Source organism: Oncorhynchus kisutch, linkage group LG12 (genome assembly GCF_002021735.2).
Source record: "Oncorhynchus kisutch isolate 150728-3 linkage group LG12, Okis_V2, whole genome shotgun sequence".
Taxonomy (NCBI): Eukaryota; Metazoa; Chordata; class Actinopteri; order Salmoniformes; family Salmonidae; genus Oncorhynchus; species Oncorhynchus kisutch.
Window position 1 is genome coordinate 19,364,889 of NC_034185.2, and position 15,045 is coordinate 19,379,933.

At 39.2% G+C, this 15,045-nt stretch overlaps 1 protein-coding gene across 2 annotated transcripts in view; it reads right to left on the bottom strand.

The window, feature by feature from the left end:
* Positions 1 to 10,154: 10,154 nt before the first annotated feature.
* The window catches only part of LOC109900658 (ephrin type-A receptor 7), an 87,048-nt gene continuing 82,157 nt past the window's right edge, over positions 10,155 to 15,045 (bottom strand). Inside the window, exons 16-17 of one of the 2 annotated variants that reach the window (XM_031837059.1) lie at positions 14,320 to 14,475; positions 10,155 to 14,041 (exon numbers count right to left, since the gene is read on the bottom strand). In XM_031837059.1, coding sequence (XP_031692919.1) covers positions 13,927 to 14,041; positions 14,320 to 14,475 — 271 coding nt within the window. In that variant the 3' untranslated portion in view covers positions 10,155 to 13,926. The remainder of the gene's footprint in view (positions 14,042 to 14,319; positions 14,476 to 15,045) is intronic. The other variant, XM_031837060.1, reaches the window with a different exon arrangement.

The following is a 15,045-nucleotide window of genomic DNA, read 5'->3' on the forward strand; positions in this document are numbered from 1 at the left end:
TGGGGAAGATGATGTTTCTGAGATATTCGTCTTTGCTACTCCTGTATTACTCTTCCATCCTTCATGTGACCATACACAGAACATTAGCACAATGGCCTGGGCCTGGGGAGGGCCAAACTGAGATTTATCAACTGAATACATACTGATAGCTATTATATGAGACACAATAGTACTCACTCACTGAACATCAACTGCAAAGCCGTATACTGCAAAGCCTTATGGGAGAATACTATTTGGAGGATCCTTTTGTCAACGACTACTCCTATCAATCATGCAAATTACCTCTCACCTTGTAATATTTATGATAATGCAACCAATGACATTGTGTTAATTGCAGCCATTTCTCACCTGTTCTGAGGGTGTGACACATATATCAGATAAGATCCTATCACTCCCCCTTCTGCTTGGACTACATCAATCATGTCCCTCCCTTTGAGGGTTATATTACATGGTGATGGAACCAATATTTGTGAATTGAATGCGTTGTCTTCCCCACTTTCCATTCAGTTGTCAAATGTGGAATTTGATTACTCGTTGACAAAGTTGCGATTTTTGAGACCCATTCCCTTGTGTGTAATGGTATGTAGTGCATAGTTTTTTTCTGTTGAAAATGCAATGAAAAAAAAGCCAGAAAAAAATAACTTTTTTATGTTATAATGAATGGCAGGCAGGGTCTCAAAATCCAAACTGACAAAGTCCTGAGAGACATTTATGAGTCCAATATTTGTGTAGTGGTGTAAAGTAATTCTGTAAAAATACTACTTAAGTCATTTTTTGGGATATCTTTACTTTACTATTTATATTTTTGACAAATTTTAGTTTTACTTCAACTACATTCTTAAAGAAAATGATTTACTCCATACTCCATACATTTTCCCTCGCACCCAAAAGTACTGGTCCAATTCACGCACTTATCAAGATAACATTCATGGTCATTCCTACTGTCTCTGATCTGGCGGACTTACTTAATTTACAAATGAAGCATTTGTGTTATGTCTGAGTGTTGGAGTGTGCCCCTAGCAATCTGTAAAAAAAAAAATGTTGCCATCCGGTTTGCTTAATATAAGGAATTTGAAATTTTTTACACTTTTACTATTGATACTTAAGTACATTTGAGCAATTACATTTACTTTTGATACTTAAGTTTATTTAAAGACTTTCACTCAAGTATTATTTTACTGGGTGACTTTTACATGAGTCCTTTTCTATGAAGCTATCTTTCCTTTAATCAAGTATGACAATTGAGTACGCCTTCCACCACTGCATTGGTATTCACTTAAAATAAAATACAAATCAGACCTTTGTTTGGAAAGTTATGGAATTCACTGATTTGTCTTTTTGAGAAATACACAGTTTACTACATCGTAATAACAACATATCTATGTAAATCATAAAAATAACACATCTGAAAATCCTCACCTGCACCTTTTCGTTATAAATTTCAGACACTTCATTTTGACTTTCTCAAAACCAAGCAATCGGATTTATAGTTTCTCACTGGTTCCAAATCCTTTTCCAAAGAATATATTTCTGGAAAAAAATCACATTCCACAAGGGTGTATTTGTGCCGTCTGTCTTCTGAAAGACGTCTAAAGAACAGGACTAGTGGTTTTATGAATGTCAAACTGGATCTAATTGAACCATGCTGGAAATAATCCACTAATCCTCTCATTTCATACCCTATAATTGCTCCCCATGCATATCCAATGTCAGACAAGTGAAATATGGGTTTGTGCATGTGTAACAACAACACTAATGATGCCCCTGTACATGTCAAAACTACCATTCCACTTCAGCCACTGAACTCCAACCCCAAATGATTCTGTTATCTATAGAGATAATTGTTTTAGCACTCAAGGGGGATCTGTTGTTTGTCTTGTTATACAAATTAGTGATTAATTTGTGAGTTTTCTCCCATCCTTATCAGAATCCCCACACCACCATCCAGCTTTATATGGATGCATTTCATTGTATTCAAAAGCATCTCTGTTCTGGCTTAGTTTAGCTGTGCTCTTCCTCCATATACCCAAATCTCCCACTGCAGATGTGTGCTGCAGCTGACAGCTGCGTTAGTCACAGAAATAGAATAAACAATTGCAAATGAAAGCTCAATTTCTTGTTAACAATTACTGTTGAATGGAGACCAGGAGGTTAATCTAGTAATCATTGAATCTGCATAAACGGGATAAGTAATGAATTATGTAAACTAGAGGCATTCTCCCTGAAAAGTAAGACAGGATGTGATTCCCAAAATGGTTATTCATATAGAAATAAAACCCTTACAAACTGGTTGAGGAAGTAGACAAGAAACATGCCTCCGCAACTGTCATCTCAGATTATAGAACCTTTGAGCACAGACCAAAATAACCAAAATAAAACATCGATATGGAAACATTCCCAGTGCTAGGGAGTAATTAACTTCCTGTAGAAATTCTCCATATAGGTCAGGGTGAATTGCCATTAGTTGATTTAGTTTCTTTTCCAGACAGTTCCCTAGCTGAGACTGTACTGAAGTACCATTTACCCTCATCTAAGTCATATTAGAAATATCAATGGCTCCTCACATCTCTCCCCTTAACCCTGGAGGGCTGATCAAGCTGGAATCAGGGCATGATGAATGTTGGTCTGGGCTTACAATTTCCCATGACCCTTTGCACCACACACCATACTTCATTGGAAAATGTGTCTGATATCTAACCTAGTCTACATTGAATAACACCACACCAAGGTTATTAGGGGATATGTACTCCATACATCAGAGGCTGGAGCTTTAAGCAGATATTCAAACAAAGGCAGTACACCATAGAGGGCAGCTTACTGTACTCCATTAGGGCTGGGAATTACCAGGGACCTCACAATATGATATTATCACGATACTTAGGTGCCAATATGATATGTATTGTGATTCTCACGATTCTATAGTGTATGTATTGCGATTCGATGTTCCAAACATATTGCTCACTAGGCTATATGTTTGCAACAGAAAGACAAGACAGAGCATGAGAAAGTTTGTTTTTCAGTCATGGAATTAAAAGCGCTGAAAACATGTTGGCTCACTATTTAAGAAGAAGATGAAGAACAAGCTATAGGATGAAAAATACCAGAGTTTTGTTGCAGAAACAGCAGACAAGCGATGACTTATGCTACCTACAGAAGCATGGGTTTTTAATTAGTATTTTAGTATTTTTATAAATCAATACATGGAGTCAAATATCGATATAACATCATCCAAAAATAATATTGTGATATGTAACTGTAGCAATTTTTTCATGCATCATAAGTTCATTCAACATAAATTATTGATACAAGTCCGACGAGTTATCTTGCAAGGTGCCATTTTAAATACTCGTTGAACTGTTGATTTATCAACTGAGAATCGATCTGTGAGAGGGAAAATGCAATGTGTCAGGGGCACAGTAAGTAGTACTTTGTACCTTTTCCAAGGACCAAAACAGAACCATGTGTCTTTCTTTTCCTCTAGTTCAGCACAGTATTTCCCATTAGACCCATGGGGAGAGCACTGGGCCCTCGGTCAATAGAGGCCCCATTAGGTACCCCCGTGGAGGATGGGCTCTGGGCATTGAATGGCCTATCCTGGCTGCTGCTCTTAGCGGTGTTGTTGGTGGTGGTGGGGATGGGGAGCCCCTCCAAGCCCTGCGGCACTCATCCATCAGGCCCTAGTTCCTCTCTCCAGCCATACCACAGCTCCCTCTTCCAGGTACACAGCACGAATGGCAGCCTCTCATCTATTCTAGTGGGTTCCAGTGTTATTATGAGCTGTGAATATTGGCTACTGAGGGAGTGAATTTGTCATCTGTGTTTATCAAAATCAAGCATCCTGCTAGAGGACAGCCAAGCAGCTGTTGGCCACTGTTTCTGCTGAACTACTATGCGTTCACATTGTATCAATTCAGGTGTCAATGAATTGTGGCTCATTTCATTTTAGTCTTGTGGAGATTTTCTAGTGTTGTCTTTCACATGCATAGGGTCTCATGTACAGCGCCATACCACTACAAAGGGATAGAGGGGAATTGCTGTTAATGTACATATCAGACAAACAAATCTTCACAGGACTGTATGGTAATTGTTTCGATAGGGACGGGTATCGTGCATGTGTTGGTTCATAAACAGTCGTGAAGCAATATTTATTCTATATCACTATAGTGGTTATGCAAACTCTGTTCTAGCACGTTTACCCAGATACCTCACTACCGCCTGAGCTGTTGGCATCTCCTACAGTATTCATTTCCCATTAATAATGTGGTACATCTCATGTGAGATGGAAAGACAATGGTGTCACAATGCTGGCACACATCTCTCTATTGACAATGGGCTACACTCTGATTTCCCTGCCTCTTCATCCCTCACATTGCTGGCCAATGAGAGGGCGATTTGCAGAGAAGATGCATGATTGACCCTTGACTCTCAGTAGAGTGGCACCCACGCAGTTCACTCTACTTGACCTTTGCGTGCCGTGGATGGTGCGGAGCAGGTCTGACTTCACTGATTTCTTTGGCTTTGGTTCCTCCCTCGCATGATTCCCTTGAGGAAGAAACCTTTATTGCATCGTTATTTTCCCAGGTTTGATTTATTTCTTTCCTCCCTGCTTAGAACCCCGATGAGATTGAATTGGATTTTAATCAATGATCTTTGCACTGGCCCTTCCACAATGTTATGCAATAGTCATCATCATACTCTCTCATTACACAGCAGTGACTAGTAAAAGGCAAGGAGATAGATATGGAATATCTATGATGGCGAGTAAACACCATTGACTTCTCTGAACCCAAGAATTCTGATTCTTCAGGTTTCATAACAAGAGCAGCTCAACCTAAATGGCATTTCAAATCCTTCCTCAGCCCAAATATGTTATCATGAATATATTCCTTGATACTATGTGCAGGTACATGGATTTGTGAGGCTCGTCTTCACAGTCGGCCATTACTGGGCTAGAAAAAGAGCCTCGGCTAGCTCATGCCAAATGAGCTGTCTCCTTCTCTGCTACTGGCCAGCTAATAGCAGATACGCATAACTTACTGTGTCTTTAAAGAAACCATCAGATCGGCCAAATCCATCATCCTTCTCCACAGAGGCTTTTGCCAGCCTGTGAAATTGATCATCTGCCCAGGGGATGGCAGTCCGGAGAGGGGGAGACATATTTTACTAGCCCCTAAATACTTAATGCTGCAAGGTGCCATGTGCCAGGCCATAAAAAGGAATCAGCGTGAATCCAATGGCGGCCAGGCTATTCCCAATCAAATAGTCCGGGGTAGACTGGTATGGGAAAAGCATCTGAAAGGGTTTTCATAAAGGAGATAATGTGTCTAACTCGAGTGATGCCAGCGCATTTCATAAAAAAAGGGAGATATTTAGAAAGGTATTAAAATAAAAAGGCTTATGATTTAGTATTCTTTGGGGTAAGACGTATGTCAGATTTGAATCACAAATGACCATTATCCATTCACAGTATCTGCCTTGAGCAAAACGGGTTTCAATCAGCTTTGTGTGAGTTTGCAGAGTTGATGTCTTTATTTGCATCACACTGGACTGATGATTCTTACCTTTAAGCATGTTTGAATGTCAAGCTAGGAAATGACTCTGCTGTCAATGTCATCATCTTAGGTGAGTGCAGAGACACTGTAATTATTATGCGTAAACCTTTCCCTGCACTTTGCCAATTATTTCTCTGCATTTACATAAAATATGACACAAGCAAAAAAATAATAATCTTTCTGTTTGTCTGCTGAAGGAAGGTCTTGTCTGAGGTAGATCAGTTAGGCTGATTGTCTATTCGATTCATACAATCAAATATGCAAATAATGTTCAAATATGCACATAATTATTCAGCTTATATATCTTAAAGCCAAATGTGATTTTCAAATGTCCTTATATTTGAGTTTGAAGCATTTAATTTGCATAAGATCCTGTTCATTTGTCCATATTTGTCAACCAAAGGATGAATTTCTTACTTGTGAATATGATTCCAGATGTAGGCCTAATGATCAAACCAGACTGACGATTAAGGCTAAAAGGAGATGTTTGAGTTTCAGTGAAATACCTGACAACAACAGAAGACATGTTTCAAAACTGTTTTCAATTACATACACTTGAAGTCAGAAGTTTACATACACCTTAGCCAAATACATTTAAACTCAGTTTTTCACAATTCCTGACATTTAATCCCAGTAACAATTCCCTATCTTAGGTCAGTTAGGATCATCACTTTATTTCAAGAATGTGAAATGTCAGAAAAATAGTAGACAGAATGATTTACTTCAGCTTTTATTTCGTTCATCAAATTCCCAGTGGGTCAGAAGTTTACATATACTCAATTAGTATTTGGTAGCATTGCCTTTAAATTGTTTAACTTGGGTCAAACGTTTTGGGTAGCCTTCCACAAGCTTCCCACAATAAATTGGGTGAATTTTGGCCCATTCCTCCTGACAGAGCTGGTGTAACTGAGTCAGGTTTGTAGGCCTCCTTGCTCGCACACACTTTTTCAGTTCTGCCCACAAATTTTCTATAGGATTGAGGTCAGGGCTTTGTGATGGCCACTCCAATACCTTGACTTTGTTGTCCTTAAGCCATTTTGCCACAACTTTGGAAGTATGCTTTGGGTCATTGTTCCTTTGGAAGAACCATTTGCGGCCAAGCTTTAACTTCCTGACTGATGTTTTGAGATGTTGCTTCAATATATCCACATCATTTTCCTCCCTCATGAAATCATCTATTTTGTGAAGTGCACCAGTCCCTCCTGCAGCAAAGCACCCCCACAACATGATGCTGCCATCCCCTTGCTTCACAGTTGGGATGGTGTTCTTCGGATTGCAAGCATCCCCCTTTTTCCTCATAACAATGGTCATTATGGCCAAACAGTTCTATTTATGTTTCATAATTTCTCCAAAAAGTACGATCTTTGTCCCCATGTGCAGTTGCAAACCGTAGTCTGTCTTTTTATGGCGGTTTTGGAGCAGTGGATTCTTCCTTGCTGAGCGGCCTTTCAGGTTATGTCGATATAGGACGCATTTTACTGTGGATATAGATACTTTTGCACCCGTTTCCTCCAGCATCTTCACTAGGTCCTTTGCTGTTGTTCTGGGATTGATTTGCACTTTTTGCATCAAAGTACGTTAATCTCTAGGAGACAGAACGCGTCTCTTTCCTGAGCGGTATGACGGCTGCGTGGTCCCATGGTGTTTATACTTGCGTACTATTGTTTGTATAGATGAACGTGCTACCTTCAGATGTTTGGAAATTGATCCCAAGGATGAACCAGACTTGTGGAGGTCTAAAAAAAAATTCTGGGGTCTTGGCTGATTTCTTTAGATTTTTCCATGATGTCAAGCAAAGAGGCACTGAGTTTGAAGGTAGGCATTGAAATACATCCACAGGCACACCTCCAATTGACTCAAATGATGTCAATTAGCCTATCAGAAGCCATGACATAATTTTCTGAAATTTTCCAAGCTCTTTAAAGGCACATTCAACTTAGTGTATGTAAACTTCTGACCCACTGGAATTGTGATACAGTGAATTATAAGTGAAATAATCTGTCTGTAAACAATTGTTGAAAAAATTACTTGTGTCATGCACAAAGTAGATGTCCTAACCGACTTGCCAAAACTATAGTTTGTTGAAAAGGTTGAAAAACGAGTTTTAATGACTCCAACCTAAGTGTATGTAAACTTCCGACTTCAACTGTATATAAGTATTTTTTTTTGTGGAAAAATAAATGCTCAATCAATGCTATATTATCTATCTATCTTTAAATGTAACTAGGCAAGTCAGTTGAGAACAAATTCTTACTTACATTCAGGGCGGCAGGGAAGCCTAGTGGTTAGAGCGTTGGACTAGTAACCGGAAGGTTGAAAGTTCAAACCCTCTAGCTGACAAGGTACAAATCTGTTGTTCTCCCCCTGAACAGGCAGTTAACCCACTGTTCCTAGGCCATCATTGAAAATAAGAATTTGTTCTTAACTGACTTGCCTAGTTAAATAAAAAATGTAAAAACAATGACAGCCTACCAGGGAACATTAGGTTCACTACCTTTCAACCTTTTGGTTACTGACTAAACACTCTAACCACTAGGCTATCTGCCGCCCCATCGGCAGGTTTGCTCAACAGATATCGTCAATTTATAGTGTGTTGGACAGATGTGAGTTGAATCTTCAGTCAAATCCATAATTGCTTTTTTAAAATCTCGTAACTGCCATAAAACCCCCACAAACAAATACACACCTTTGCATGCTCATCATGTCATATTTTAACATTACTGCTCACCTTGGGATCAGACATGATAAATAGTTACGTAACCAGTCAACATCCAATTTTTTCATGTGTGGAAATTGCATATCTGTCCTTGGCTTTTCGTGCTGACAAGTCCACTAGCTCCAGCAGTCATATTTCAAACCAGGAAGTGAGTTATAGAAAGCAGGAAGTCAGATGGTTTAGTTAAGCCTTCCCACTGGGCACACACTGGTTGAATCAACGTTGTTTCCACGTCATTTCAATAAAATGAAGTTGAACCAACGTGGAATAGATGTTGAATTGACTTCTGTCCCCAGTGGGTTACCGTTCATCTGATTTCCATGTACAGCATACTGCCCAGCAGAACACAGTTGGCCATTGGATGATGAGCCCTCATTATTTAAAAGGGTCATGATTTTTTTACCTGCTGAGGCAGACTGGTATTATCCAATCCAGGCGAAGTGTATTCTTATATTTTTCAACAATATCACTATTGACCTTGGTATTAGATGTGAATTGTATGAATAATGGCAAACTAGTGCTTCAGATTTTTGCAGAATTGCAAAATATAAATTATTTATTTCCCTTAATCCTCTATTGGCAGTCTTCCAGTTTTTCTCCCTCTCTGTCTGATGGTTGAGTTAAGTGCAGCATATCTGGGAGATATCAACTTTTCCTATTCAAACATTGAGAAAAGGGTTTTATAGAGAAGATAAGTATTGCAACGCCTCAAGCAACTGATTGAAAATAAAACCCAACTTTTACAGGAAAACTTGCAGAGCTTCTTTTCTATACTTGTTCTGTTGGAGTTCACATTTTCAACGTCAATACTATGTCCAATCAGCCTGCAGTTGTGAGAAAAAAACACGATAACATACAACCAACCTACCAATGGACCCTAAGCATAAATCTGCCAAACTAGGAACCATGAGGATGGAAGAACACTCTGTGTTGCTATTAAATCAGTCCAACTCTACTGTGTATATCAAAATACTCAAACATTTCTGCGTCCATGTCAGATGGCAGGACGATAAGCAGGCTGTAGTGTACTGTAGGGATTAGTGGTGACAGAGAAGTAGCCATAGAGCCTCTCCTACTCACCCAAAAATGCATGGATGGGGGCCAAACTCCCCTAGAAATATACACTATGGATGCACCCCAAATTGCACCCTATTCCCTATATAGTACCAAACTTTTGACCAGAGCCCTATGGGCACAGGTCGAAAGTAGTGCACTATAAAGGGAATAAGGTGCTATTTGGGGTGCAACCCTTAATAATGATTGCAGTCCATCAGCCCGTGGGACGAGATGTTGATACCATTCCAACTTAATAAAATAAATATTAGAATAACAGGAGATATAATCCTTATAAATCGATTAAAATTCCCTCAGGATGGAGCTTAATTAGATGTTTTGTGCAATGTTGGAGGTTTAGTAATGTCTTCGTAATGACAACATCCCAGCTATTGTTCTTCATATAGACTGTACCCTCCCATGTCACTCAGTCTCAAGCACACACACACACACACACCACACACACACACACACACACACACACACACACACACACACACACACACACACACACACACACACACACACACACACACACACACACACACACACACACACACACACACACACACACACACACACACACACACACACACACACACACACACACACACACACACACACACACACAACACACACTCACTATCACAAAAACACAAACAGTCATGTATCACATTTGTTTAGATTGAATCAAAACTACTTTGATTGTAATCTTACTTTAACTTTCAAAGAACACGGATTAATGATTTACAAAATGGTGTGTGTGTTGATGAATATATTAAACTCTTTGAAACTGTTTAAAAGCAAAGGTTGTACCACGGTTACATGGAAATCCTTTATAATAGTAGCTATTTATGATGGAAAAGAATCCAATGAGAAACAAAAGATTTCTATAGAGATTGTATTATATTTCCAAAAATATATGTACAGTCTATTACAAAGGTTACAAAGCAAAAAAGAAATGTCCTATGTAACAGGAAATTGTCTAAGAAGTAATGATTTTAAAGTTCTGCTGTTTGGGGAAAATACTCTTGACCGATGAATACTCAATACTCTCATCACAGAAAAAAATAAATAATACATTGACAATTCATATAACTGTACATTAAACTAAAAGAGAAAATAAAAACAAAATACATTTCTAGATGGAAAACCTGTCTTTGGTCCTAAATGAGAAAGTATGTACAACTGAAATCTTCTGGGTGACAATAATCTTCTGCAAGTGAGATAGAAAAATATAGTGCATTTTCAATGTATTCAGAGCTCACTACAGAGTAATATGTGTAAAAAGACAACTATATAAATAAAAATGTACAGGTTTTACAATTAAAACATATACAAAGTTCCCCTCGGACCTCAGATCTTTCTGACACAATCAACAGTGCTGAACTCTTTGGAATCATCCAACACCTATGCATTGCAAAGGCGTGTCCACAATTTCCAACAGTTTGTCCAAAAGGTTTGAAAATAATAACCATTCTACTTTGTATTTAAAATGTGTTCTCATTCCTGAATCCAATCAACTCACCACACAAACTGCATTCAGCTTTGTTGAAACAGAACAACATCCCCATATATTCACTTGAACATCCTCAACAAGAAAACAGGTAAGAAACAAAGTAAAATCGGAGAGGAACCATGAGGATGGAAGGTTGTGAAGGCCTGTGAAGGTTACAGATTATTTATATGGCAGATCGATTGTATCCAGGTCTTAATCTCAATTTGGCTCAAAATTGCTGTCTCTACAGGACCCCAGACTCAGAGAGAGAGGGAGGAGGGGGAGTGGGGGCCTCCAGCTCCGGGGTGTGAAGGCCCCTAGGGGCCCGCTGTTGGAGATCAGAGCAGGGGAGAGAGAGAGAGAGAGAGAGAGAGAGAGAGAGAGAGAGAGAGAGAGAGAGAGAGAGAGAGAAAGAGAGAGCCTGCTTGCCTTCCTGTGAACTGGGGAGTTTTGTGCTGACTGAATGACTTTACGCTGGTATTCAATTCAAAGGGCTGGCATGTTCCCAATTGCTGAGCTTTGCTGTATGGATAAAGAATGGGTCTGTCTGTGACATGGGGCCCAGAGCGGGCTGGGCATGGTCTGATTCCCTGGGTACCCCCCCACAGGTGTGAGTCCCTTTGGACCGAGCACAATGGAAATTAATCTAGGAAGAAATAGACAAAGTCACTAATGGCTTTACAAAAACTAAGCTTGCAGCCATAGTCCATGATAGTGTTTCAAGGTTGGTTTTCTGAAGACCAATTCAATCTACAGGCATATTAAAAGGCGTCTTAAATAAACCATTGGGAAAAGCTGCAGCTTTGAAAATCTGAATCTATGATCAGTCCATAAAGACAGCCTTGGATATAATTGCAATTGGAAATACCTATATTTTCTTTACTTTAAATGACAAAGAAATGAGTGAATCGACCATCAGAGTGCTGGAGACATATTCAACGTGATAACATTCATTTTGTTGTAGAAAGAGAAGACTGCGATGGCACCATTAGGTTGGCTCTTTAGCACATCTTTGCAGAGCCCATTCCTAATCTCTGTGCCGTGATTAACATGCGAAGGGCCAGGTAAGTTAAGGAAAAAAGCCTAGAAAACACTTTTATGCATGTTACATCACCCTGTTTGCCTGGAAAGGTTTGAGCAGAGACACATTAATAAACATGTGGCTGGGACGCTATGTGATTTTCAGAGTATGAGCATCATAATAAGGAGTATTAGGATTTTCAATATATTATGATAATATTAGTTAGTGTAGTTAGTGTACCTCACACCGAACTGAACGCCTGCAAATGCAGTGTGCTGCAATGGAAAAGATGATGTCATGACTAATATGTACGACTCTCTGCTGGTTGAATGTCATTTCACTCCACTGTAACAGCCATATATTCCAAACATACTCATACTCTGTGACATTGTTATTAAGTCATTAGCATGCCACGGTATACCATTTCGTAAGTGGCATTACTATTTCATTATTTGATAACTCGGTATTGTACTGTACCAATCTATCGTCCCAGCCCTATAATCCAGGTAATCTTCAACTGGAAAAAGGTCAATACATATTCCTTTTTCCTGTTGGTGACAGAACATTTCCCCAAAAAATTCCCAGCACAACTGATATTTGTGTAAAACCCAGCACCTTAATATCTCAGAGGACCATTTCCACCTGGGCTAATTATTGCTCTGTTCAATATTCTACCCTACACTGACTGCGTTAACCATCACTGTGCATGCACTTGATTTGATCTATTCAAGTTCAGGATGACAGGATACCACAAAGAAAAAAGGTAACTTGTCCATTCAACCCTACAAAAGACTGTCTCAGTGAATCGCAAAAAAACTTGCCATAGAAGTGCCGAAAAATAATGGGAATACATTCGTTTTAAGGGACAATTACTTGTAGAATGAACATACACAGCCTTTCATAGATTCACCCTTGACAACTGTTTTCACCAAAATAGGAAACAAATACCATTTGCTGCAACAACAAAAAATATGCTTGTTTAGGCATTTCAAACCCTTTGCGGTGGATCAAGTCTCTTTAAGTTTCAATACAACCTTTCTATAGTGCTGTCTGCGGAAACGTTCAAATAAATAATTCAACAACAAAACATTTCAGATTGAAAGTATATTGGACAATAAGGTCAAATAATTCATGTGGTAAACATAAACATTGCCAATTTGATGCTTGATATTAGATATAAAAGTTGTGATCAATCTGAAATCGAATTGCCTTGTTGGTGTCATACTGTTTCGCAATTCTTACATACAAATTTGAAATACAATGAGATCATCTGTCTTCAGAAAAATTCATACAACAAGCCACTCTTACAAGCTTGAAAAAACCAAGTGAATACTACTATCCTTGAAGTCACTGATCTGAGGTGCAGGATGCCATTTCCACTTCAGAAACATCAGGGAGAAAAAACACAACTCACTGCAAACAGTTAAAACAGGCAGTAGTGTCTCAAGACAAACTGGTCGAAATCATCTCCACCAAAATGTTCAGACACCATATTCATCCTCCCTGTCCTTTTGATGGGAACGTTTACCCTGTTGTCAAGTCCAAAATAAAAGGAAGAAAAAATTGTAACGCGAAAGAAAGATGTTAGATTACTTTACGTACCAGACCATATCACTGTGCCTTCTGAAACTAACAAAATTAACAAACTAGAATAAAAATTATATTTTTTAAACACTGCAAGGGAAAAAAAGTTTCGGCGGGGATTTCTTTTCTTTTTTAAGTGAAATCCATTTTCATGGTGCCCTCCCCCCCAAAAATTCATAAGGTTAAAAGAACAAGGTAATATGGATAAAACTCCTTTTCCAAAGCTCCATCTCTATTTGTGGTTGAGTTTCTCAGAGCGGCATCATGTCCAGGGAGTATTCTCTCAATCTCTCCTTAGTACCCGTTCTAAAGAGGGGTTAAATCCTTTGCCAAGGAACAAAGGAATGATTTTAATTCCGATAACATCCGGAAAAACAGAGTCAGACACAGGAGACGACGTCACGTCACATGATTTGTTATGATTATCCTGGGAAGTTCTGCCCTAGCGCTGCTCTATATAGCTCTTTGCCCCCCTGTCCACAGGGGGCACTGTAGTCTATCATCACACCTGGATGCCCGTGCCGTGGAGATTTAGCATCTGGGCTCTCATAGTCTGTATGTTGCTCATGATCTTCTTCTGATGTCCCACTAAAGTGATCCCCAAGCTCATCACATCCCTGCAAGACAAGACAACCAATCATAAATCACAGCACTGTAACACAAAGATGCTCAAAACGTCTCATGATTTATAGCACTAGGTATTTCATTAAAGGAGAAATGGAGGATAAAAAAAATACATGTAAAACTCGACAGGCTTGTTCATGAATCAAAATGATGAAATTTAAATTCAGTTCGGGCATATCCAAGGATTTTGAATGAGAAAATAATTATAAAATAACTCTCCAGAACTGGCTATGGTGGCTTTGGCATCCACAAGTGTTTTAAAGTTCATTACTCGATTGACATCCTAGCCACAGATTCCAGTGAGCTGTAGCCTTCGGCGGTGAAGTTGTCTTGGTATCTCTCCATCTTGATGGCCTCCAGCCACTCCCCCACCGAGCGGAACGTCGTGAAGTCTGGTGTGCTCTGATCTAACAGGGGACTAATCGGTCTGTGGGATGAGCAAGACAAAGACATTAACATCTTATGCAAAAACATTCCCACAGAAAATACAAATTCAGCTGGAAACAAAACACAAAGACAGCCAAAGACATCCCGGGGTGCAGTAAATTGCAGGTGAAAAATAAATTAACACATTTTTTACACTTCAATATCAAATTCAAAAGTGACTATGCCATCTGATCCTCTTTTTCAGGCAAATATGTGTGCTAAGTAACTATCAAAAACCCTCAACATCAGTTGGATGGCAATTTTCGCTTCAAACCTCCACAATGGCCCCAAGAAACGGAATAGATTTTTTTTACATTTTCAGGGGGGTTACATTCTCAATCTCACCCAGAGAGGTTGTGTTCAGACTGTAAATATAATTAATTTGACAAATGTCACAGTGGGGTCCAGAGTTCCCACAGCACCTGAAAGTCCCAGGAACTCATTACAGCGATTGATTTAAAAGCCCTGCTATTGACCATAAAGCCATGGAAGCTGCTTTGGCTTATTGATTCTCAGGGATTTATCTTTCATCTGTGAACTCCTATGGATAAATCAACCATTGGATGCTCTG